This window comes from Planococcus citri, chromosome 3 (genome assembly GCF_950023065.1).
Source record: "Planococcus citri chromosome 3, ihPlaCitr1.1, whole genome shotgun sequence".
NCBI lineage: Eukaryota > Metazoa > Arthropoda > Insecta > Hemiptera > Pseudococcidae > Planococcus > Planococcus citri.
Genome location: NC_088679.1, coordinates 57,663,211 through 57,686,498, shown reverse-complemented (window position 1 = coordinate 57,686,498; position 23,288 = coordinate 57,663,211). Strand labels below are relative to the sequence as shown.

At 33.5% G+C, this 23,288-nt stretch overlaps 4 protein-coding genes across 9 annotated transcripts in view; 1 reads left to right on the top strand and 3 right to left on the bottom strand.

The window, feature by feature from the left end:
- Positions 1–23,288, top strand: part of LOC135841343 (dipeptidase 1-like) — a 705,386-nt gene that overhangs the window by 659,394 nt on the left and 22,704 nt on the right. The gene's annotated exons all lie outside the window — the stretch shown is intronic.
- On the bottom strand, positions 75–9,414 carry LOC135841357 (speckle-type POZ protein B-like). The gene is made up of 2 exons (XM_065358287.1): positions 9,253–9,414; positions 75–1,536 (listed from the first exon to the last, which is right to left on the bottom strand). Exon 2 carries the CDS (start codon positions 1,471–1,473, stop codon positions 430–432), a length of 1,044 nt encoding a protein of 347 aa, XP_065214359.1. The 5' UTR covers positions 1,474–1,536; positions 9,253–9,414; the 3' UTR covers positions 75–429.
- Positions 11,291–14,217, bottom strand: LOC135841347 (speckle-type POZ protein B-like). 2 transcript variants are annotated; one of them, XM_065358271.1, is made up of 2 exons: positions 14,036–14,217; positions 11,291–12,683 (listed from the first exon to the last, which is right to left on the bottom strand). In XM_065358271.1, the coding sequence occupies exon 2, from the start codon at positions 12,660–12,662 to the stop codon at positions 11,550–11,552; it is 1,113 nt and encodes a 370-aa protein (XP_065214343.1). In that variant the 5' UTR covers positions 12,663–12,683; positions 14,036–14,217; the 3' UTR covers positions 11,291–11,549. The 2 variants fall into 2 exon arrangements, with proteins under 2 accessions (XP_065214343.1, XP_065214344.1); XM_065358272.1 differs by having other exon boundaries at positions 14,040–14,217.
- On the bottom strand, positions 15,941–21,380 carry LOC135841348 (speckle-type POZ protein-like B). Its single transcript, XM_065358273.1, has 2 exons — positions 21,196–21,380; positions 15,941–19,036 (listed from the first exon to the last, which is right to left on the bottom strand). Exon 2 carries the CDS (start codon positions 19,011–19,013, stop codon positions 17,904–17,906), a length of 1,110 nt encoding a protein of 369 aa, XP_065214345.1. The 5' UTR covers positions 19,014–19,036; positions 21,196–21,380; the 3' UTR covers positions 15,941–17,903.

The following is a 23,288-nucleotide window of genomic DNA, read 5'->3' as shown; positions in this document are numbered from 1 at the left end:
TAATTTAAAGAAACAAAAAATTTTAGTCTTCGCCCAAACCTTTTCAACCCAACGCCACATCAAGCCTTTAAAAATACTTTTGAGCGAATTTCGTTGAAATTCCTCTTGCAAGAGATATTCTTATTGCTTGTATAGGAGAGGGGAAATGAATGCAACAATTTTTTGTAGAATTTTTATTGGGTAATAATTTATTGTTAACAGTATCAACTTAGGTACAAATAAATCAAAAAGAATGCAATAAACTATGCAAAGTGATTGAAATAACAGTGATAGTCGTACGTATAATAAACATGTTTCAAAAATAGAAAACTAATGAAGAAAAAATAACGATAGGGCTATTTAAGTAATAAGGATTTCAGCTTGAATTTATTTTTTTATTTTCGTTTTCTCGTTAGAAGTACAGTTTTATTTAGTTTTCTCTTTCGTTTTTCATTTTGATTTCACATTTCCATTTTTGACTTCCCAAACCAAATTTGGATAGTGATTGAGCATGTCTTTCCATCCATCAGTGCTCATCACAACGAAAGCGTTCGATTTAATGAAAGAGATTGCCGCGGCTTTCAATTTTTCCGATTGGTGCGAATCAGCTATGATCAAAATGTTTGCAGCATTGTCATGGGTTAGATGTTTGTTTAATGCAACTCCGCATAAAGATTTGAGGCTTTGCAAATCATATTTATCGGCCGCGACGAGTAAATCCATGAATGTGGCCGTCTCCATATATTTAACTTTTCCAGTGTAAATGTAATGCAATAATTCACGAAATACGTCAGGTTTAATATCGGTTATTTCTACTCGACTACTTTTGGCCTCTCGCATGCGATGCTTGAACATGGCCTTGAATACAGAACACCGTGCAGCGAGAATACCTTTATGAGCTTTGAATTGTTGGCCATTTACAGACAATGTGACGTCACAAAATTCTTGATCTTCTAATAATTGGGATAAATCATCGGATAAGGTACATGATGGGGTTTCCATTGGCATGATATCAAACCTAGGCTGATTAGATACTTCATGTTGTGAAGATGATGGACGACGCACAGTGATTTCACACAAGATGGATAATTTATCATCTGGTAATAGGCTTTCTTTTCTCTCGAATAAGGCGTCTCTTTCAATGAAGCTACTTATAGACCATTCTTTACCAGATTTCCAGTCACGGAATGCGCTTCGTCTGCCTTGGCCAATTTTTCGCTCAGAATCCATGATTGAAAACTTGAATCGCGCCGATAATTCAACATTTGCTTCGACACAGGTGAACTTGAGAGACAATCTGAGAAAGTCGAGCTTGTATTTGTCGGCGTAGTAGCGGGGTTCGACGGATATAGACCATTTGTGTCTCTCATTCGAGGGAGTGGAGAATTGAGGCGATGATATTTTTGAATTAGTTGCGTCGATGCTCCCTTCATAGCGATGAATTATCCACAAATAATTGAAACTTTCGTAGTCTTGTTCAGAATCAAGTGGCATGGTGGAACACCAGTTTCGAACTATTATCTGGTTTTCTCCCGTGGTGAAATTGAAGCAGTTTAGCTGTGAAATGCAAAACGAACATGATTAATATTATTTATGTCGGTTACCTAGTTTTATTTCGTAGTGAAAGGGAAATAGCGTATTTTGGACACCTTTTGTTTTTCAAATTTTGGTTTTATAAAAGTATTTCAAGCTGAAAATATTTTTGTTTCTTTTGTTATTTCGTGTAGGTAATGTAAATGTAGCTAAGGTACTTATCTCGAGAACATTCTTGTGAATACGATTTTCAAAACAGTTCTTTCAAATTAAATTTTGAAGAATGTCTTAACTTATAAAATTACGTAGGTATTCGAAAAGAAAAAGGAGGGAAATAATACAATCGTACACATTTCAACTTGATTCAATTTTTACTATAATTGAAAAAAAAAAACGAAAAGAAATCATTCAAATGCTTTAGAAAAATCACGAGTTCAATTTTTCTTATTCGAATGTAAGGTAAATAATTCATAATTTTATCGAAATTGCGCTTTTTTTTTTTTTTTTTTTTGAATAGTTCAATCAGTTATTATTATGACGATTTGTTTCAAGGGCAGACTAGGAAATATTCTAACATGCAGTTCTGTTTTGTTTGGATAGTTCTGAAATTGGGAAGTAAACAGAAAAATTGGGCAGCTCTACGAAGAAATCGCCTTAAGCAGTTGAGATTTTTAGTCGAAATTTCATTTTTAAAATGAAAGGGTCATCATTGTGAGAATTATCGTCTTATAAGTTTTCTTCTTCCCCAACCACCTCATTCGAAAAGATTTTAGGTAAGCTATGTTATTTTTCCATTGAAATCCCAATTTTTATTCAAAATTTTTTTAATGAAATCATATTTTTTCTAAAAATTCCGAAGTAGAATAATAGATGCTCGCATAAATTTATTTGTTGCCAAAATTATGACTTCTTGCGTTCAGATCCACGATCACGACTTTTTAATGAATTTTTACAAAGTTAATGATTTTTGTGTAATTATCAACTGCGATTTTTTCATTTTTTCTATTTGAAAAAATTGATACCTACTCTTATTTTACTTACCATGGAAGGTAAAAGATACCTACCTACGCGTGTTTCATTTTATAAATTAATTTTCGAAAGGAAGATTCGCATTTAAAAAAAAAAATATGTTGAGAAAAGATGTCATATTTTTAAGAACTTGATTTGACGCTGAAAATGAATTTTTGAAACGGTTCGTGATATATGGTATCTTTAGAGATGTGCACTTTTCAGAAAAGTAATTTTGGTGAAATGAAAAGTGAAAAGTTCACTGAAAAGTGTGAAAAGTTGTGAAAAGTGTGAAAAGTAAATCGTGTGAGTCTCATTTTAAAGCTCTCTGCAAGAGCTTCAAATTGTTGTATTTTTTGCCTATCTAAAACACATAAAAAAACAAAATCATTTTTTTCCACGTAATTAATCGAATAGTGGTAGTTTTGAGCCTTTCTAGAGTCTCTAACATTTTCGGGGTTTTCAGTTTTGAAAAAAATGTAGTGAAAAATATCAAAAATGGGTGCTGAATTGCGAAGGTGGAGGAGTGGAGAGAGTGAAACTTGATATTTGACTTCATCAATGAGGTCAGTGATCTCTGATGAGTAAATTGATTGGTCACTCGCTTTTTTTTCAGTAAAAACTGAAAAGTGTAGTGAAAAGTAGGAACTTTTCTTTTCAACTTTTCATTGAAAGAAAAGTATTTTTCACTTTTCAGACTGCACATCTCTAGGTATCTTCTATGAAGATTTTGATTTTTTCATATTTTCTGGAATTTGAAAATTGTTTAATACCTAATTTACTTTTGAACTGACGCTCGTGGAATTTCACGGTGAGCGTCCTAAATGGTGGAGAATGTGTCCAATAAGCAGCAAAGCTGTTGGTGCTTTTTGGCATTTCCAGAATACGAGTAGTTAATTTGAAATTTCTTGGGAAAAAATTAAAAAATTGGCGAAAACTCCGATAAGGTAAAATTGCGATTGTTCTCGAGTCGGGTAAGCACCGACTGAAGTTATTTATGCTAAAGTTCATTTTCGGCTTTTCCAGAGTTACTTGAAGTTTCTGGAGAAAATTGAAAAATTGTTGGAGGCTTCAAAATGGCCCACAACTACCTAAGTACCCTATAGTATGTAGTTGCTGAAGTAGAATTATTTGCATTGGTCAACCTTGCTCAGAACAATAAATTCGTAAAAAAGTTGAAAAATCGCTTTAAAAGGAATTTTTTAAATGTTCAAAAATTCGTTAAAAATCACAAATCAACTTCAACACCGAAAATTTTAGTTACTTAGGTTATAAAATGTGCGTTTTCGATTTATTTTCATTTCATTCAAACTTTGGAGTGTCATTTCAAGATGTTCCGTTGTCAGAAATTCATAATCGGCGAATCAGTGAAAATATTTTTCTCGTATCCCTAATTTTATATTATATTATGAACATCTAGAAAACATTTTTTTTTTTCGTTATTGCATACGAGTATAAAATGGTAGAATGGAGTCGGAGGAATAAAGTATGATTTCTGTTGAAACTCTCGTTTTGTTATTGAATAAAATTCTCATGAATGTAAATATCGTTGAAAAAAAATATGACAGGCGAAGGGAGCAGGTGAGTATTCAATCTAGAAATCTTTTAGGCTATGTAGACTCTGGAGCAATTTAAAAATTATTGATGGAATCAAAAATTGTTAACTTGATCATTTTTGGCGTTCTCACAATCGGTAAAAGAATAACTGCGTAGGTAAAGCATTATTGAATTTGGATACCCAACTATGTACGTAGAAATTTTGGTTTATCGATCAATTTATTTGTTGAACATGGTAATTATCTGGATTGATAATTCATTATTCATCTGAGACCCTAAATTAACAACAACAAAACAAACAAACTATATCCTGAGAAAATTGTTCCGTTTGCGACCCTTCTCTGCAGCCTTGAAATATGTTCTCAAAAATTAAATGAAATGTCCCGAATATCAACAACTATTGCGATTAATCGGTGATCTTTTTTGAAAATCGAAGTATTAGGAAAATAATTCTATATGATGGGTAAGTACTACAATTAGGTAATAATATTGAAAATCACACATACCTAGGACCTACTGTGCTTACAGTATTCACTTATTTTATCAATTTCAAGTAGTAAAAAATGTTTCGAAGAAAAAGAATTGTACAAATAATATGTTGAAGTAGAATGAACACTGAACAGTAAAAATTTATAAGCAACGAATGGTCGACCGCTGATGTTCACTTCATACATACCTTTACCTACACTACGTTTGCAAACACAAAACAATGAATGTGGTGTTTCCAGTTCTTTTGTCTTGCTCTTGTTTGTCTGCAGTCTAGTTCTGATGATTTAGGCACTGTCTTCGAGGGTGGAGGGTAAATGTGGTTTCGTTTTTTGTTGCCTAGTATTTCACTTCCCTTCTCTTCCCTTTCTTTTCAAATGTCTTTGTTCATCTTGAGACTGTTTTCTTCCAATCCTCGGTAAAGGTACGCGACGAGCCGACGACTGAGATTAATTATTGCAATGCAGGTTCCAGTGATCACACTTTTTAGTTATTTTATTATTTATTGTGGATGTTGATGGCATTTAAAATCACTCAAAGGTGCTAAAAATTAATGCAATATCAAAAAACACCCAAAAATTGTGAAAATGTCTCAAAAGGGTAAAATTTTGCATAAATCGCTTAGATTAGGTACCTATTGAAAGTTACCAAAAATTAATCAAACACTCTTACATTTGAATCGTACGTAATTTGTCAAGAATGTAATTGGTATACTTGGGAAAAATTGTTGAATTGACCTCCGAGTTATAGAAAATTAGCGTAAATTCTTTACAAAAATCTAAATAATCGTGTGAAGCACTGCAAAAATTCCTTTAAAATTTGTAGAAATGTCATGAAAATAGTCAAAGTTGACTAAAAATTCACGAAATTTTAAAATCTTTTGAATTTTTTTTTTTACCTGTGATGAGTGCATTTTCTCAAACGAGTAGGTAGGAGAGTCTAAAATTTCTATCTATCTGAAATTTAAATACATGTACGAGTATGTGTAATATAATGTTTGATGTATTTTGAGTTGATATTGGCTTGTACATAATGTATGTACATACGTGAATTTTGGCCTGGTTGTTGACCCGGAAGGAGGTTCAGACAAGGCTCTCAAAATGACGAGGTTCTATTTTTTTTTTTTTTTTTTTCAGTCAAAATTTTTATTAAAAAAGAAAAATTGACTAATTTGGTGCAAATTTGGGTTGATGATGTAATCAGGTGGCTGGTGGGCGTCTCTTATGATGCATAGCGGGAAAAAATTTCCAGTCAAAATTAACCATTATGGGCAGGAAGACTCGTGAAAATTCATTCGTCTAGAACATTGTAATTTTAGAGGATTTCTAGCAGGTACATTCGGACAGAGAAGAAATAGGCTCTATAACGAGATCAACGACGAGTCTACACAAAATCAAAAACTGTTTTAAAAGGCATAAGAATCGTTTTTTTTTTTTTTTTTTTTTAAGCTACAGAGAGCTCAACTCAATCCTATTTCAAATTGATTTGCCTTTTTCACCCCCTCGCCCATTTTTTCCCAGAAGATTGAAGAAACGCAAATTTTTACTCAAGGTTATATTTGCCCAACCTTTTCAATCCAACGCCAAATCAAGCCTGTAAACATACCTTTGAGCGAATTTCGTTGAAATACTTCTAGCTGAGATATTCTTATTACGTGTAGGAGCAGGGAATTTAATGAAAAAAAAATGTTTCTAGAATTTTTATTGGGTAATTAATTACTTATTAATACCGGTATGAACTTACGCATAATTCAAAAAGAATGCACTTAATTAACAGTAATAGTGTTTCAAAAATAGAAAAAAAGTGAAAAAGAAAATATAACGTTAGAGCTACATATTTACTCGTATAAGGATTTCAGCTCGAATTTAATTAATTTCTTCTTTTTGTTTACCCGTTCAAAATATCGTAGTTTTATGTCATTTTCCTTTTCGTTCTTCGTTTGGTTTGACATTTCCACTTCTGACATCGCGTACCAAATCTGAATAGTTTTCGAGCACATCTTTCCATCCACCAGTGCCCATTACTGCGAAGCAGTTCGATTTAATGAAAGAAATTGCCGCGGCTTTCAATTTTTCCGATTGGTGCAAATCAGCCATGATCAAAATATTTGCAGCATTGTCGTTCGATAAACGTTTGCATAATGCATCTTCGCATAAAAACTTGAGACTTTGCAAATCATATTTATTGGCCACGACGAGTAAATCCACGAATATCTTCGTCTCCGTAATTTTTACGTTTCCAGTGTAAATGTAATGTAATAATTCACGAAATACTTCAGGTTCGATATCGGTTATTTCTACTCGATTGCTATTGGCCTCTTTCATGCCATGTTTGAACATAGCCTTGAATACAGAGCACCGTGCCGAGAGAATATTCTTATGAGCTTTGAATTGTTGGCCGTTTACAGACAATGTGACGTCACAAAATTCTTGATCTTGTAATAATTGGGATAAATCGTCGGATAAGGCACTAGATGATGGGGTTTCCATTGGCATGATATCAAACCTAGGCTGATTGGATATTTCATGCTGTGTAGATGATGGATGACGCACAGTAATTTCACACAGGATGGATAATTTATCATCGGGTAACAGGCTTTCTTTTCTTTCGAATAAGGCGTCTCTTTCAATGAAGCCATGTATCTGCCATTCTGTACCATTTTTGTATTTACGGAATGTGCTTCGTCTGCCTTGGGCAATTCTTCGCTCAGAATCCAAGATTGAAAACTTGAATCGCGCTAATACTTCAGCATTTGCTTCGACACAGGTGAACTTAAGAGACAATTGGAGAAAGTCGACATCATAGAATTTGTAGTGGTGGCGGGGAGTAAGTGACATAGACCATTTGTATCCCTCATTCGAGGGAGTGGAGAATTGAGGCGATGATATTTTTGAATTAGTAGCGTCGAAGCTCTCTTCATAGCGACGAATTATCCACAAATAATTGAAATTTTCGCAGCCTTGTTCAGAATCAAGTGGCATGGTGGAACACCAGTTACGAACTATTATCTGATTTTCTTTTTATTTCGGTTGATTTTATTAAGTGGTGAAAGAGAAGGAGCGTCTTGGACACCTTTGTTTTTCAATTTTTGGTTTCATAAAAATATTTTAAGCTGAAAATATTTTCGTTTTTTTATATTTCGTGTAACTTGCTGAAGGAGGAGTTCTGTGAAGTATCTGCTCGTAAGCGGACGTGTTTTGTGCTCTCTAGCGATAAAGTTACTAGTCAGTTCTATTTAAAAAAGGAACGACTGATCATCGAGAGAATTAGAATGAACTTGAATGCTCGCAGTGTGCTTCATTTTATAAAATAATTTTAGAAGGGGAATTCACATTTTAAAAAAAATGTAGCATGTTGGGAGAGAACGTCATAAAAGTAGGTATTTTTAAAACCTTGATTTGATGCTGAAAATGAATTTTTGAAACGGTTCGTGATCCTACCTTCTGTGAAGATTTTAATTTTTTTCGCATTTTCTGAAATTTGCCAATTGTTTAATGATTCGCTTTTGAACTGATACTCGAAAAATTTTCACGGTGACCGTCTAAACGGCGGAGAGTTTGCCCAATAAGCACCGTCCAAAGCTGTCGGTGTTTGAGTTCATTTTTGGCATTTCCACAATAATTTGAATTTTTCACCTTTTCAGAGTTATTTGAAGTTTTTGGGAAAAATTGAAAAATTGTTGTAGGGTTCAGAATGGCCTAAAACCAGTAGGTGAAGGATTATTTGCGTTTGTTAACTTTGTTTAGAACAATAATTTCATTTAAAAAAAGTATAAAAATCGCCTTGAAAGAAATTTTTTAAATGTTCAAAAATTCGCCAAAAATCAACTCCAACACCTAAAATTTGAGTTTCGACGGTTTTAGAACGTGTTTTTCGATCTTTTTTCATTTCATTCAAACTTGGAAGTGCGTTTCTGAATTTTTTTAATGTTCAAAAATTCACCAAAAATCAACTTTAACGCCTAGAATTTTAGTTACAAAAGTTTTAGAGTATGCTCTTTCGATCCATCTTCATTATATTCAAACTTTAAGAGTGCCATTTCAAGAGATTCCGTTATCAAAAATTCATAATCGGTAAGTCAGTGAAATTGTTTTACTGGTAGGTAATTAGAATTTTATAGAAAACATTTTTCTTCATTATTGCATAAAAATTAAAGTTTGATTTCTGTTGAAACTCTCATTTTGTTTTTGAATGAAATTATCTTCTCGCAAATACGATAGATGAATATGTATTGTTGTAAAAAAGTACATATGACAGGGGTAGGGACGAGGTAAGTATTCATCTATAAATCTTATAGATAGCCTCTGGTTAGAGAGCTATACGTAGAGAGTGTGCTCTCAGGGATGAATTGAAAAAATTATTGATAGAATTAAAAACTGTAAACTACATTTTAGACTCGTGAAAGAAAAACTATACCCAGAGCTGAAGCATTATTGAATTTAATCATGGGTTTTTAAATAACTATATATGTACATACATAGAAGTTTTAGTTTTTTGATAAATTTATTATTCATCTAAGAACTTTCATTTTGTGATAAGTTCATATTACCAAAAAAAAATAATAATATGTTCTTAAAAATTAAAGTGAAATGCCTCTAATATCAACAACTAAATCGAAGTATTAGAAATGCTATACCTATGATATATATCACCTACAATAATAATATTAAAAACCACATAGGTACTTACTGTGCTTGCAGTATTCACGTATTTTATCAATTTCAAGCAATAAAAAATATTACGAAGAAAAGGAAACAACGAGCACTTTCTAAGCAAAGCAGAAGATTGTACTCCTATGTAGAAGCAGAATGGACACTGTACAGTAAAAATTATAAACAACGAATGGTCGAATGCTGAAGTTCACCTCATGCATACCTACTACATGTACCTCAGTTTGTGAACACAATGTAGTGAATGTGTCTTTCCAGTTCTTTTGTCTTGCTCTTGTCTGTCTGCAGTGTAGTTCTGATGATTCAGGTACTGTCTTCGAGGTTGGAGGGTAAATGTGGTTTCGCTTTTTGTTGCCAAGTATTTCGCTTCCCTTTCTTTTCAAACGTCTTCTTTTTCATCTTGAGACTGTTTTCTTTGTATCCTCGGTGTAGGTACGCGACGACTGAGATTAATTATTGCAATGTAGGTTCCAGTAATCGTACTTTTTAGTTATTTTATTATTTACTCTTTCTATAGGTTGTATAATTATTCAAGTTATCTATAATGAAACGGTAAATGTGAGTTTTCTAAGTGCATCTTCTGGAGGGGTATGCATCATAAATTGAAAAAAATTCCCTAGTTCGGTATACATACCTATTGCTGCGTATTTATAGACAAATTGTTGTGTCCATTGTGAGTGGATGAAATCATTGAACACCATACAACTATACGAATACTAGTATCATGACAAAATTTTAAACTTGGAAAAATCTCGCTAGTCGAGTTCCCAACTATAAAGTGGTTTACGCAAATTTTGCAAAAAACTAACTCGTTTGCGCACATATTTTCTTCGCACTTTCACAGGCTTATAGTCTAAGAGCTATACCTACTGCGATCACCGAAATAACAGAAAGCTGGTACTGGTCTCAATAGTTTGTATACATAGCCCTATTTGAAAAGCACTCGGTTTGCCAATCCGCAGCTGTTGCTTTAAAGCTCAGCGAAAGCTCGAAAGTTCACAATTTTTCTGAAATTTCAGCCGACAAAACTGATGTCTCAAATTGGTGCAAAATTACAAGCATTTTTCACCCAGAATCTGAATATACCGGTCTGCCGACCATGAAGTACTGCCAAAGCCCCGCCAGACTGGGTCAAAGAGGGGGCAAATTTCGCAAATTTCATCTTTTTGGACTAAATTCTCATAAAAAGCTATATTAAAATCGGGTTAAAAATTATTTTCAAACAGTTTAACGGAATGCTCTATGGCTATGATGATTTTTGGGCGCCGAAATTTTTCAAAATTTTCATTTTTTGGGGTGGTGGGGCGTAAGAAGAGTATCAATAACTTCACCAAATATGACCTTGTGATATATCAAAATATATGTTTTTTGGACCGTAGAATTCATTTATGGCAATATTTTTCACTCTGGAGAACGAGGCGCGGTTCAATTTTTTTCTGTAAAAATTAATATAAAGCAGAAAAAACGAACTAATTTGGTCCGAATTCAGGTTGATGGTGTAGTAAGGCGACTGGACGTCTCTTATGATACAATATAGCGAGAAAAAAATTGTCGGCCAAAATTAACCAATTTGGGCAAGAGAACTGGTGAAAAGTCATTCATTATTTACATTATTGCCTCAGTAGTACACAAGTGGGTACTTTTGCAAACTTACATTGTTGTATTGCTTTTAACAAATCGGAATCATTATACTTTTAGAAGCTTTCTTTCTAGCAGTTCTTGGGTCAAAGCAGAAATGGGCTGTAACGACGACGACATAAAATCACAAACTCTTAAAAAAGGCAAGAAAATCAGGGTTTTTTTTGCAGCTAATAAAGAGCTTAACTCATTCTTATTTTTAAATTTATTTTCCTTTTTCACCCCCTTATCTACCTCTTCGCAGAAATTTGAAGAAGCGAAAATTTTCAGTTGAAGTCGTCTTCGCCCAAACCTTTTTAATCCTACGCCAAATTAAGCCTATGAATACTTTTGAGCGAATTTCGTTGAAATGCCTCTTGCATGAGATATTCTTACTTATTGCTTGTATAGGAGAAGGGAAATGAATACAAAAATTTTTTCTAGAATTTTTATTGGGTACCTAATTATTAATAACAGTATCGACTTTACAAATAACTCGAAAAAAATGCAATAAACTATGCAAAGTGATTGAAATAACAGTGATAGTCGTAGGTACGTAAGTACATACTATAATAAACATGTTTCAAAAATAGAAAAATCGTGAAAAAGAAATAACGATAGGGATATTTAAATAATTATAAGGATTTCAGCTTGAATTTATTTTTTTTATATTTTCGTCTTCTTGTTGAAAGTACAGTTTCATTTAGTCTTCTCTTTCGTTTTTAATTTTGATTTCACATTTCCATTTTTGACTTCGCAAACCAAATTTGGATAGTGATAGAGCACGTCTTTCCATCCATCAGTGCTCATCACAGCGAAGGCGTTCGATTTAATGAAAGAAATTGCCGCAGCTTTCAATTTTTCCGATTGATGCGAATCAGCTATGATCAAAATATTTGCAGCATTGTCATGCGATAAACGTTTGCATAATGCATCTTCGCATAAAAACTTGAGGTTTTGCAAATCATATTTATCGGCGGCCGCGACGAGTAAATCCATGAATGTCGCCGTCTCCGTATTTTTCACGTTTCCAGTGTAAATGTAATGTAATAATTCACGAAATACGTCAGGTTTAACATCGGTTATTTCTACTCGATTACTATTTGCCTCTTGCATGCGATGTTTGAACATAGCCTTGAATACAGAACACCGTGCTGAGAGAATATTCTTATGAGCTTTGAATTGTTGGCCGTTTACAGACAATGTGACGTCACAAAATTCTTGATCTTCTAATAGTTGGGATAAATCATCGGATAAGGTACATGATGGGGTTTCGATTGGCATGATATCAAACCTAGGCTGATTAGATACTTCATGTTGTGAAGATGATGGAAGACGCACCGTGATTTCACACAGGATGGATAATTTATCATCTGGTAACAGACTTTCTTTTCTTTCCAGTAAGGCATCTCTTTCAATGAAGCTATTTATAAACCATTGTTTACCCGGTTTCCATTTGCGGAATGCGCTTCGTCTGCCATGGACAATTTTTCGCTCAGAATCCAAGATTGAAAACTTGAATCGCGCTAATACTTCAACATCTGCTTCGACACAGGTGAACTTAAGTGACAATTGGAGAAAGTCGAGTTTATAGATATCGTAGTGGCTGCGGGGATGAAGTGACATAGACCATTTGTGTCTCTCATTTGAGGGAGTGGAGAATTCAGGCGATGATATTTTTGAATTAGTAGCGTCGAAGCTCTCTTCATAGCGACGAATTATCCACAAATAATTGAAATTTTCGCAGTCTTCTTCAGAATCAAGTGGCATTGTGGAACACCAGTTACGAACTATTATCTGATTTTCTCCCATGATGAAATTGAAGCAGTTTAGCTGTGAAATGCAAAACGAACATGATTAATATTTATTTCGGTCAATTTTATGTAGTGGTGAAGAGAAGGAGCGTTTTGGACACCTAAGCAGAAAATATTTTCGTTTTTTTAAAATATTGTTCGTGAACTCACTGTAGGTATACCTAAAGTTCTGGTATACCTATCTCGAGAACATCCTTGTCAATATGATCTTATAAAATTACGTTGGTATCCAAAAAAATAATAATAATAATACAATCATATATCTTTGCTTCCTCCAATTTTTCAAGCACTTTTCGATTTGATTCAATTTTTACTATGTAATTGAAAAAAAAACGAAAAGAGATCATTCAAATGCTTTAGAAAAGTCACGAGTTCAATTTTTTTTTATTCGAAAGTAAAATACCTAATGCATGGTTTTAGCAAAATGGTGCCTAATTTTTTTTTCGATTGGTTCAATCAGTTATTATTTTGATGATTTGTTTCAAGGGCAGAGCAGGCAATATTCTAAAGTGCAGTTCTGTTTTGTTTCAAATAGAAAAATTTTGCAGCTCTACAAAGAAATCGCCAATTATAAAAATGCTTTGTATTAAATCAAAACTAAATCAACTACTGAAAAATTGGTAAAATAAAATACGTAGGTATTTATTTTTGCTTAAGCAGTTGTAATTTTTTTTATGATTTTTGGTTTTTCCATCGCATTTGTGACAAAATTACCGAAATTTTCAACATTTCCAACTTTTGATCTAAATTTTTTCTAGTGAAGTTGTATTTTTCTAGAAATTCCGAAGTAGAATGAACTTGAATGCTCGCAAAAAATTATTGGTGGCCAAAATCGTGCGTTCTTGCGTTCAGATCCAGGATCACGACTTTTTAATGAATTTTTACGAAGTTAGCGATTTTTGTCTAATTATTAACCGCGATATTTTCATTTTTTTCCATTTTAAAAAATTGCGATTGCCAGAAATCAACTTCACCGTAGTTACCTAAAATTGTAGTTACAAAGGTTTTAGAACGTGCTCTTTCAATCTATCTTCATTTCATTCAATCTTTGGAGTGCCATTTCAAGAGGTTCCGTTGTCAAAAATTCATAATCGGTAAGTCAGTGAAAATGTTTTACTCGTTATCTTATCTATACTTAGGTATTTATAATTTTATAGAAAAATGAAAGTATGATTTCTGTTGAAACTCTGATTTTGTTCTTGAATGAAATGGTACGATAGATAAAATATTGTTGCACAAAAGATTATTCGGTGATCTTTGAAAATCGAAGTACATATTATTATTTAATTAGGAGGAAAATTCTATGATAAGTATGTAGGTATTACCTACAATAATAATACAATATGTATTGAAAAAATGAAAACCACATACCTACTGTGCTTGCAGTATTCACTTATTTTATCAATTTCAAGCAATAAACAATATTTCGAAGAAAAGGAAACAAAGAACACTTTCTAAGCAAAGCAGAAGATTGTACTCCTATGTAGAAGCAGAATGAACACTGTGTTGTAAAAATGTATAAAAAACGGTTGGTCGACCTCTGAAGTTCACTTCTTGCATACCTACTACATGTACCTCAGTTTGTGAACACAATGTAGTGAATGTGTCTTTCCAGTTCTTTTGTCTTGCTCTTGTCTGTCTGCAGTCTAGTTCTGAAGATTTGGGTACTGTCTTCGAGGGTGGAGGGTAAAAATGTGGTTTCGCTTTTTGTTGCCTAGTATTTTACTTCCTTTCTCTTCCCTTTCAAATGTCTTATTCTTGTTCATCGTGAGACCAGAGACTGTTTTCTTCCAATCCTCGGCAAAGCTAGCTGAGATATTCTATGAAGGTAGGCTAATCCCAAAAATTGTAATTTTCATCTAAAAAAATGTTCTACAAGTTCCCTAGGTCAAAATTTTCATTTTGGCAAATTTTCATTTTTTGGTTTTGCTCATTTTCTAGACTTTAGACGCCCGTAGTATCTTCCCATGAATAGATAGAGGGGCTTGTAGGCAGTGCCCCTTGTTCCCCGTGATGAGAGCTACAAGATGGTACTATTCCCGTATAAATCTGCCATGTCACCTATGGCAGGTTAACACATAAGTGCTCCCCCCATGCCTTTACCTACACTACGATTGCAAACACAAAACAGCGAATGTGTGTTTCCAGTTATTTTGTCTTGCTCTTGTTGGTCTGCAGTCTAGTTCTGAAGATTTGGGTACTGTCTTCGAGGGTGGAGGGTAAAAATGTGGTTTCGCTTTTTGTTGCCTAGTATTTTACTTCCTTTCTCTTCCCTTTCAAATGTCTTATTCTTGTTCATCGTGAGACCAGAGACTGTTTTCTTCCAATCCTCGGCAAAGCTAGCTGAGATATTCTTTTACGCGTATGAGAAGGAAAATTAATGAAAAAATGTTTTCTAGAATTTTTATTGTGTAATTATTTACACTTACACATACATATTAATAACGGTATGAACTTAAAGATAACTCAAAAAGAATGCAATAAACTATGCAAAGTAATTCAAATAACAGTAATAGTGTTTCACAAATACCGAAATAGTAAAAAAGAAATAACGATAGAGGTACAGTAACCGCCGCTTAATGTGATCGGGTTGGAACCGAATGGTTGCTATTCTATTAACCGAATTATTCCAATGAACGAAAAATTTAAAAAAAGATGATTTATTGAACTAACTGTTCATACAGGGTGGGCCAACAAAAACTCCCAACTTTCAAACACGTTGCAAATGAGAACTATGAGGTTTTCAGAGTTGGTTACACTGCGAGGTGATTCTCCAGACTTGGCCATTTTGTCCGATATAGTTGGTTTATCCTCTTGGTTTGTTGGAATGGGAATCATCGTGTTTTTGCTGATGAACTGTCTTTTCAGGAAATTATGTTTCCATTCTTATGGAATTTTCAACGCGAACGTGTGCAGAAGGGAAGCTGTTAAGTTTCGTGAATTGAAATAAGAGCCAGAATGTAGCACTATTCTTCCTCTACAAAATGAGCGTTAGTTTGACCTTCTGCGGTTCCGAGAAGCGGAGAAAATTAAAAAAGTATCCAACGCAAAACAAGAGTGAGAAATTGACAAAAGGAAAATTTGTCGAAACTGTTTAGTCTCTTTAGTTTTCCGCATTTACTGGACGAACTGTACGTCCTAGAAAAAATCTGATGACAGTGATCTGAAAGAGAATTAAATTCTCTACAATTTCGTTTCTGCGAAATTTTTATTGGACGCTTAGTTTCAAAACTGGGCATATTTGAAGTTGAAGTAACACTTTTTTGGTTCTCCAACTTCAAGAATGTCCAGTTTTGGAACTAAGCGTCCTATAAAAATTTCACATATACGAAATTGTAGAGAATTTAATTCTCTTTCAGATCACTGTCATCAGATTTTATCTAGGACGTACGGTTCGTCCAGTAAATGCGGAAAACTAAAGAGACTAAAAATTTTCAAAAAATTTTTCCATTTACAAATTTTTGATATGGACAGGTGGAATGTAAATTCCGGCGCGGAGGGCATTCAAGTTGTGTTTAGTCAAAAAATAAGAGTTCATCTTAAATGGCCAAGTCTGGAGAATCACCTCGCAGTGTAACCAACTCTGAAAACCTCATAGTTCTCATTTGCGACGCGTTTGAAAGTTGGGAGTTTTTGTTGGCCCACCCTGTATTACATTTAATAATGCTAAGGGTAAGGGCACCAATTATGGACCAGTCCGCAATATGGACCAGCGCCCGTTCTCGTTGGTAATTAGCGCAATCTGTCAGGAAAAAATGTATTCTGATGTATTTTTCATCAAAAAAACGAATGAGACAAAAATTACAACTATAAACTCAAAACTCGCTGAGAAATTCACAAAAAACTGTTTTGAGACACTGAAAATTTTTTTTAGTGTGTTTTTCAACTTTTATTAAAATATATATGTGGTGTAATTTTCTAAATGTCATTGATGTTTATAATATCAAAAAAGGATGTAGTTTCTGCTGGAGTGATCAGTTTTTGCTAAAATTGAGAGTACGTACAGAAATTTTTGGTGCAAAGTTTTTTTTATGGGGTGCGCTAATATGGACCACCTGTGATATTGAATTTTTTACTCATTTTTTACAGCCGCTGAAAAGGGGAATGCTTGAAATCCTTTTTTTTGTTCATTTCTACTAATAAATATGATGTTTTGAAACGTAAAAATATGTTTATTTTGAAATTATTCTTTAGGTGGTCCATATTTAGGCGTCCAAAATTTTGAACTGTCATTTTGACACTCGCCATCCAACAATTTGAAAAAAATTATTCAAAATTAACCTGAACTGCTGAGAATACGTTTTTTGTTCATTTCTACAAATAAATATGACCTTTTGAAAAATGTGAAAGTATGTTTATTTTGAAATTTTATAGGTGGTCCATATTAGGCGTCCAAAATTTCGAACTGTCATTTTGACACTCATCACTCAACAATAAAAAAAACATACTTAAAGTTGACCTTCACCCCTGAAGTTTTGTACAGTGTTAGTGGAAGGATGGAACTTCATTTTAAGCCTTTGTGGAGGTTTCTACCTCCTATAGTTTTCAAGTGGCAATCCTTCAAAAAAAAGTGGTCCATATTTGGTGCCTCTACCCTTACTAAAAAACGTATAAAAAAGGGGAAAAATTTTGGCGAAAAGCAAGAATGACAATTTTGGCAAAAAGTAGATTTTTATTGGCAAAAACATTGTACCTACTTTTAATCGCAAGATTTTTTTAAAAAGCAAAATGTGGAAATTTTGGGAATTAGGTATTGGTAAAGTAATGACACTTTTTCGTAATTTTTTTTCGAACGTGAGATTTTTTGAATTTCTTAGGTAAAAAAACGACACCTTTTTGCAATTTTTGGCCATTTCAAGTAAAAAAAAAAAAAAAAAAAAAAAAATGTACCTTTTCATAATTTTTGGATAAATGCTAGATCTTTGAATAATTTTTGGAAAAAAGTGGGCCTTGGAACTTTTTACAAAAAACCGAGAACTTTGACAATTTCAGAAGAAAACAAGCTTTTTTTGCAATAATTGGCAGGAAATTACTTAGGTATTCGCAATCCTCTTTGAAAATGAGATTTTTGTTCAAATTTTTCGGTTAAAAAATGAGACTTTTTTCTTGTTTGTTTTTTTTAAAGTAGGTATTCCTATTTCATTGATTCTTGCTGCTTTTTGAAAAATTTACAATTCCAAGGATTTCAGCTGGAATTTAATTTTTTTTTTATTTTCTTTTTCCCATTAAAAGTAGAGTTTTATTTCATTTTCCTTTTCGTTCTTCGTTTTGGTTTGACATTTCCAATTCTGACATCGCGAACCAAATCTGAATAGTTTTCGAGCACGTCTTTCCATCTATCAGTGCTCATCACAGCGAAGGAGTTCGATTTAATGAAAGAAATTGCCGCGGCTTTCAATTTTTCCGATTGGTGCAAATCAGCCATGATCAAAATATTTGCAGCGTTGTCGTTCGATAAACGTTTGCATAATGCATCTTCGCATAAAAATTTGAGGCTTTGCAAATCATATTTTTCGGCCACGACGAGTAAATCCACGAATGTCGCCATCTCCGTATTTTTCACGTTTCCAGTGTAAATGTAATGCAATAATTCGCGAAATACGTCAGGTTCAATATCGGTTATTTCTACTCGATTACTATTGGCCTCTTTCATGCGATGTTTGAACATAGCCTTGAATACAGCACATCGTGCAGAGAGAATACCCTTATGAGCTTTGAATTGTTGGCCATTTACGAACATGGCGATGTCACAAAATTCTTGATCTTCTAATAATTGGGATAGATCATCGGATAAGGCACTACATGATGGGGTTTCTATTGGCATGATATCGAACCTAGGCTGATTGGATACTTCGTGTTGTGTAGATGATGGAGGACGCAAAGTGATTTCACACAAAATGGATAATTTATCATCTGGTAACAGGCTTTCTTTTCTTTCGAATAAGGCGTCTCTTTCAATGAAGTTGTCTATAAACCATTCTTTATCGTCTTTAAATTGACGGAATGTGCTTCGTCTCTCTAGGGCAACTCTTCGCTCAGAATCCAAGATTGAAAACTTGAATCGCGCCGATAATTCAACATTTGCTTCGACACAGGCGAAGCTAAGAGACAATTTGACGAAGTAGAGGTCGTATTTGTCGCAGTAGGAGCGGGGCTCGAGTATTATAGTCCATTTGTGTCTCTCATTCGAGGGAGTGGAGAATTCAGGCGATAGTATTTCTGAAGTAGTCGCGTCGAAGCTCTCTTCATAGCGATGAATTATCCACAAATAATTAAAATTTTCGTATTGTTCAGAATCAAGTGGTTTAGTGGAACTCCAGTTATGAACTATTAGCTGATTTTCTCCCATGGCGAAATTGAAGCTGTTTTGCTCTGAAATTCAAAACGAACATGATTACTTATTATAACAATGTAGATTAATTTTATTTTGTAGTGAAAGGGAAGCATGTTTTGGACACCTGTGTTTTTCAATTTTTGTGTTCCTAAAAGTAGGTATAAGCAAAAAATATTTTCGTTTCTTAAAATTACGTACTTGGTATTCGAAAAAAAATCTTATCTTTGCTTCCTCCAATTTTTTCAAACACATTTTAATTTAATTCAATTGGCGCTTAATTTTCTTCCCTTTTTTTTTGAATAGTTCAATCAGTTAGCAGGAAATATTCTAACGTGCAGTCCTGTCTTGTTTGCGCAGTTCTGAAAGTGATTTGGGCAGAACCAAACTGAAAAATTGGGCAGATCTACTCAGAAATTGCCTTTATAAAAATGCTTATCAAATCAACACCGAATCAACTATTGAAAAATTGGTAAAATAAAATTTCAGTCAAAACTTCTTTTTAAAAAAGAGAGCCTCATCAACGTGAGGATTTATTGTCTTCATAGTTTTCTTCTTCCCCAATTAATAGGCCAAGGTCATAATTTTTTTAATGATTTTTGGGTCGAAGTCGTGACTTTTCCATTTGCATTTGTGACAAAATTACCGACATTTTCAATGAGTTCTAAAAAAATAGCTTGTTGGGAAAAAACGTAATTTTTAAAGATTTGATTTAATGTTGAAAATGAATTTTTGAAACGGTTCGTGATAAGTATATCTTCTACATGTGAAGATTTTGATTTTTTCACATTTTCTGGAATTTGCAAATAGTTTAATAATTTACTTTTGAACTGACACTCATAATATGTGCCCAGTAAGTACTGACCATAGCTGTAGGTGCTTAAATTGGTTTTTGGCATTTCCACAGTAATTTGAAATTTCTTGGAAAGAAATTTTAAAATTGCCGAACACTCCTTAAAGATGAAATTACGATTTTTTTTTCGAGTCGGGTGGTCGTGTGTGCACATCAGACGTTATCTTGTCGAAAAACTCGATTGAAAATATATTTTTTTCGGAATTAACGAGTACCTGCAAATGGGTCAAACATTTACTTTTGAACTGACACTTCTGGAATTTTACAGTAATCACTTTAGTAATCACCTATAAAACTATCAAGAAAGCGTCCACTGCCCAATATATATAGCCATGGACCGATGTTATTTGTGTTGAAGTTCATTTTTGCACTTAATTTCCAGAGTTATTTGAAGTTTTTGGAGAAAATAGAAAACTTGTTGAAGGTTTCAGAACGGCCCAAAACTAAAATATGTTGATGGGTGGGAGTTAAAATTGAAGGATCACTTTGCTCAGAAAAATTATGTATTTTATGGAAAAGTTTTGAAAGAGATTTTTTGAATCTTTTAATAAATGTTCAAAAATTTGCCAAAAATCAACTTGAGCGCTAAAATTTTGGTTACGAAGGTTTTAGAACATGCTCTTTCGATCTATCTTCATTTAGGTATCTATATAATTCAAACTTTCCAGTGTCATTTCAAGAGGTCACGTTGTCAAAAGTTTATTATCACTTATCAGTAAGTGAAAATGTTTTACTCGTATAATTTTGTGGAAAATGATTTTTTTTTACATTATTGCATAAAAGGAATAAAGTATGGTTTCTGTTGAAACTCTCAGTTTGTTCTTGAATGAAATTCTTCTCACGAATATCCATAAAAAAATATGATGACATGAGAAGGAACGAGGTAAGTATTCAATCTAGAAAACTTCTGGGTAGAGAACAATGGGGAGTGTACCTTTGGGGATGACTTGAAAAAATTATTGACAGAATCAAAAATTGTAAACTATACATTTTAGCCTTCTGAAAAGCTACCTAGAAGTGAAACATTGGTTATTGAATTTGATCATGTTTTTTCAGATAGGCAACCACGAGTATGTAGAAATTTTAGTTTTTCGATCAATTTATTAGTTGAACGTATCTGGATTGATGATTCTTTATTCATCTGAAACCCTTCATTTTGTGATAAGTATTACATAAAAAAAAAAACGATGTCCTGAGAAAATTTTGTTCCGTTTGCCACCCTTCTCTGCAGTCTTGAAAATATGTTCTCAAAAATTGAATTAAAATGCCTCTAATATCAACAACTATCACGATAAAAAATGCTATGATAAGTATTAAAGTAGGTAATAAATATTGAAAACCACATACCTACTGTGCTTGCAGTATTCACAAATTTTATCAATTTCAAGCAATAAAAAATATTTCGAAGAAAAGTAAACAACGAACACTTTCTAATCAGCGCAGAAGGATTGTGTGTAGAAGCAGAATGAACACATAACACTGTAGTTACAGTTAAAATTATGAACAACGAATGGTCGAATGCTGAAGTTCACCTCTACATACTATAAGTACCTACGTTTGTGAACACAATGCAGTAAATGTGTCTTTTCAGTTCTTTTGTCTTGCTCTTGTTTGTCTGTAGTCTAGTTATGATCATTTACTGTCTTTGAGGGTGAAGGGTAATAATGTGGTTTCGCTTTTTGTTGCCAAGTATATCACTTCGTTACCCTTCCCTTTCTTTTCAAATGTCTTCTTTTTCATCTTGAGACGGTTTTCTTCGAATTCTCGGTAAAGGTACGCGACGACTGAGATTAATTCTTGCAATGCAGGTTCCAGTGATCACACTTTTTGAGTTACATACCTATTTTATTATTCACTTTGGATGTTGATGGTGAATTGGTCTTTTAAATTTATTGGAAAAAAAAAGAATACCCAGTTCGGTAAATTTCACCCATTGCTACGTATTTATAGACGAATTGTTGTGTCCATTGTGAGTGGATAAGATCATTGAATACAATGCAATGTGAAAAAAATTGACGAATTTGGTTCAAAAAGCGTATTCCCAGGTAAAATAGTAGGTGAAATGCCTCTGTCCTCGGATTTTTGAAATTTTGATAAAACATTGTTCGGTTCCTTTTTAAAAAAATGTCGCCAAAAAAATAGATTTTGCGTTATAACATAGGACTTACACAAACTTTTTCAAACTTTACAAAGGTAGATCGAAAGATCATGCAAAAATTTATCACCTGTCCAAATTTAAAGTGCTAAAGTGCGTTTTTCGATTTTTGGTGAATTTTTGAAAATCGAATTTAGGCCAAAAATGAGGGAAAAAATCAAAATTTTACCAAATTGACCAAGAAAGCTGAAATTTGGGATATACCCTATTTTCGACATGCCAAATCGATTGGAAACGGTTTCAACCCGTTTTGAGCAGTTCTGGAGCCTCCAGCAGATTTTTGAAACTCGAAATTCCCACAAAATTCCATCAAATTGGAGTTGTAAAGCTAAAATTCATTCTAAGAACTAGTTTCAATACGTTACGAAGTACTGCAGGTGAATTTCAAGTCGTTTTGGAGCCTCCAGCGACTTTTTGAAAATTCCTGAAGCCTCCAGCAGATTTTTGAAACTTAAATTTTCACAAAATTTCATCAAATGGAGATGGAGAGCTGAAATTTACTCCACACTCCAATTTTAACAACCACTGAATACGACTTCTGGTAGATTTCAAGTCATCTTAGAGCCTCCAACGACTTTTTTGAAAATTACTGGAGCCTCCAGTAGAGTTTTGAAACTTGAAATTTCCCCAAAATTTCATCAAACTAAGATGGAGAGTCGAAATTCATTCTGCAAACTAATTTCAATACGCTACGAAGTTGACTGCTGGTGAATTTCAAGTCGTTTTGGAGCCTCCAGCAACTTTTTGAAAGGTTGTATGATGTTTTTTTGGAAAATTGAAATTTCCTAAAAGTAGCTGGAAGCTTCAAAACCATTTGAAACCACCATGTAGTCTGCGAAGTGAATTTAAGCTTGCCAACTCCATTTGATAAATAAATGTTGGGGAAATTTCAAGTTTCAAAGATCTACTGGAGGCTCCAGTAATTTTCAAAAAAGTCGCTGGAGGCTCTAAAATGACTTGAACCCACCTGAAGTCGTCTTCAGAGGGTGTTAAAATTGGAGTGTAGAGTAAATTTCAGCTTTCCACCTCCATTTGATAAAATTTTGTGAAAATTTAAGTTTCTAAAATCTGCTGGAGGCTTCAGGAATTTTCAAAAAGTCGCTGGAGGATCCAAAACGACTTGAAATTCACCTGCAGTACTTCGTAGCGTATTGAAATTAGTTTTTAGAATAAATTTTAGCTTTACAACTCCAATTTGATGGAATTTTGTGGGAATTTCGAGTTTTAAAAATCTGCTGGAGGCTCCAGAACTGCTCAAAACGGGTTGAAACCGTTTCCAATCGAT

What these genes read in the sequence shown, in the direction of transcription:
- LOC135841357 (XM_065358287.1), bottom strand. Translation starts at nt 1,473, where the DNA reads ATGCCACTTGATTCTGAACAAGACTACGAAAGTTTCAATTATTTGTGG.
- LOC135841347 (XM_065358271.1), bottom strand. Translation starts at nt 12,662, where the DNA reads ATGGGAGAAAATCAGATAATAGTTCGTAACTGGTGTTCCACAATGCCA.
- LOC135841348 (XM_065358273.1), bottom strand. Translation starts at nt 19,013, where the DNA reads ATGGGAGAAAATCAGCTAATAGTTCATAACTGGAGTTCCACTAAACCA.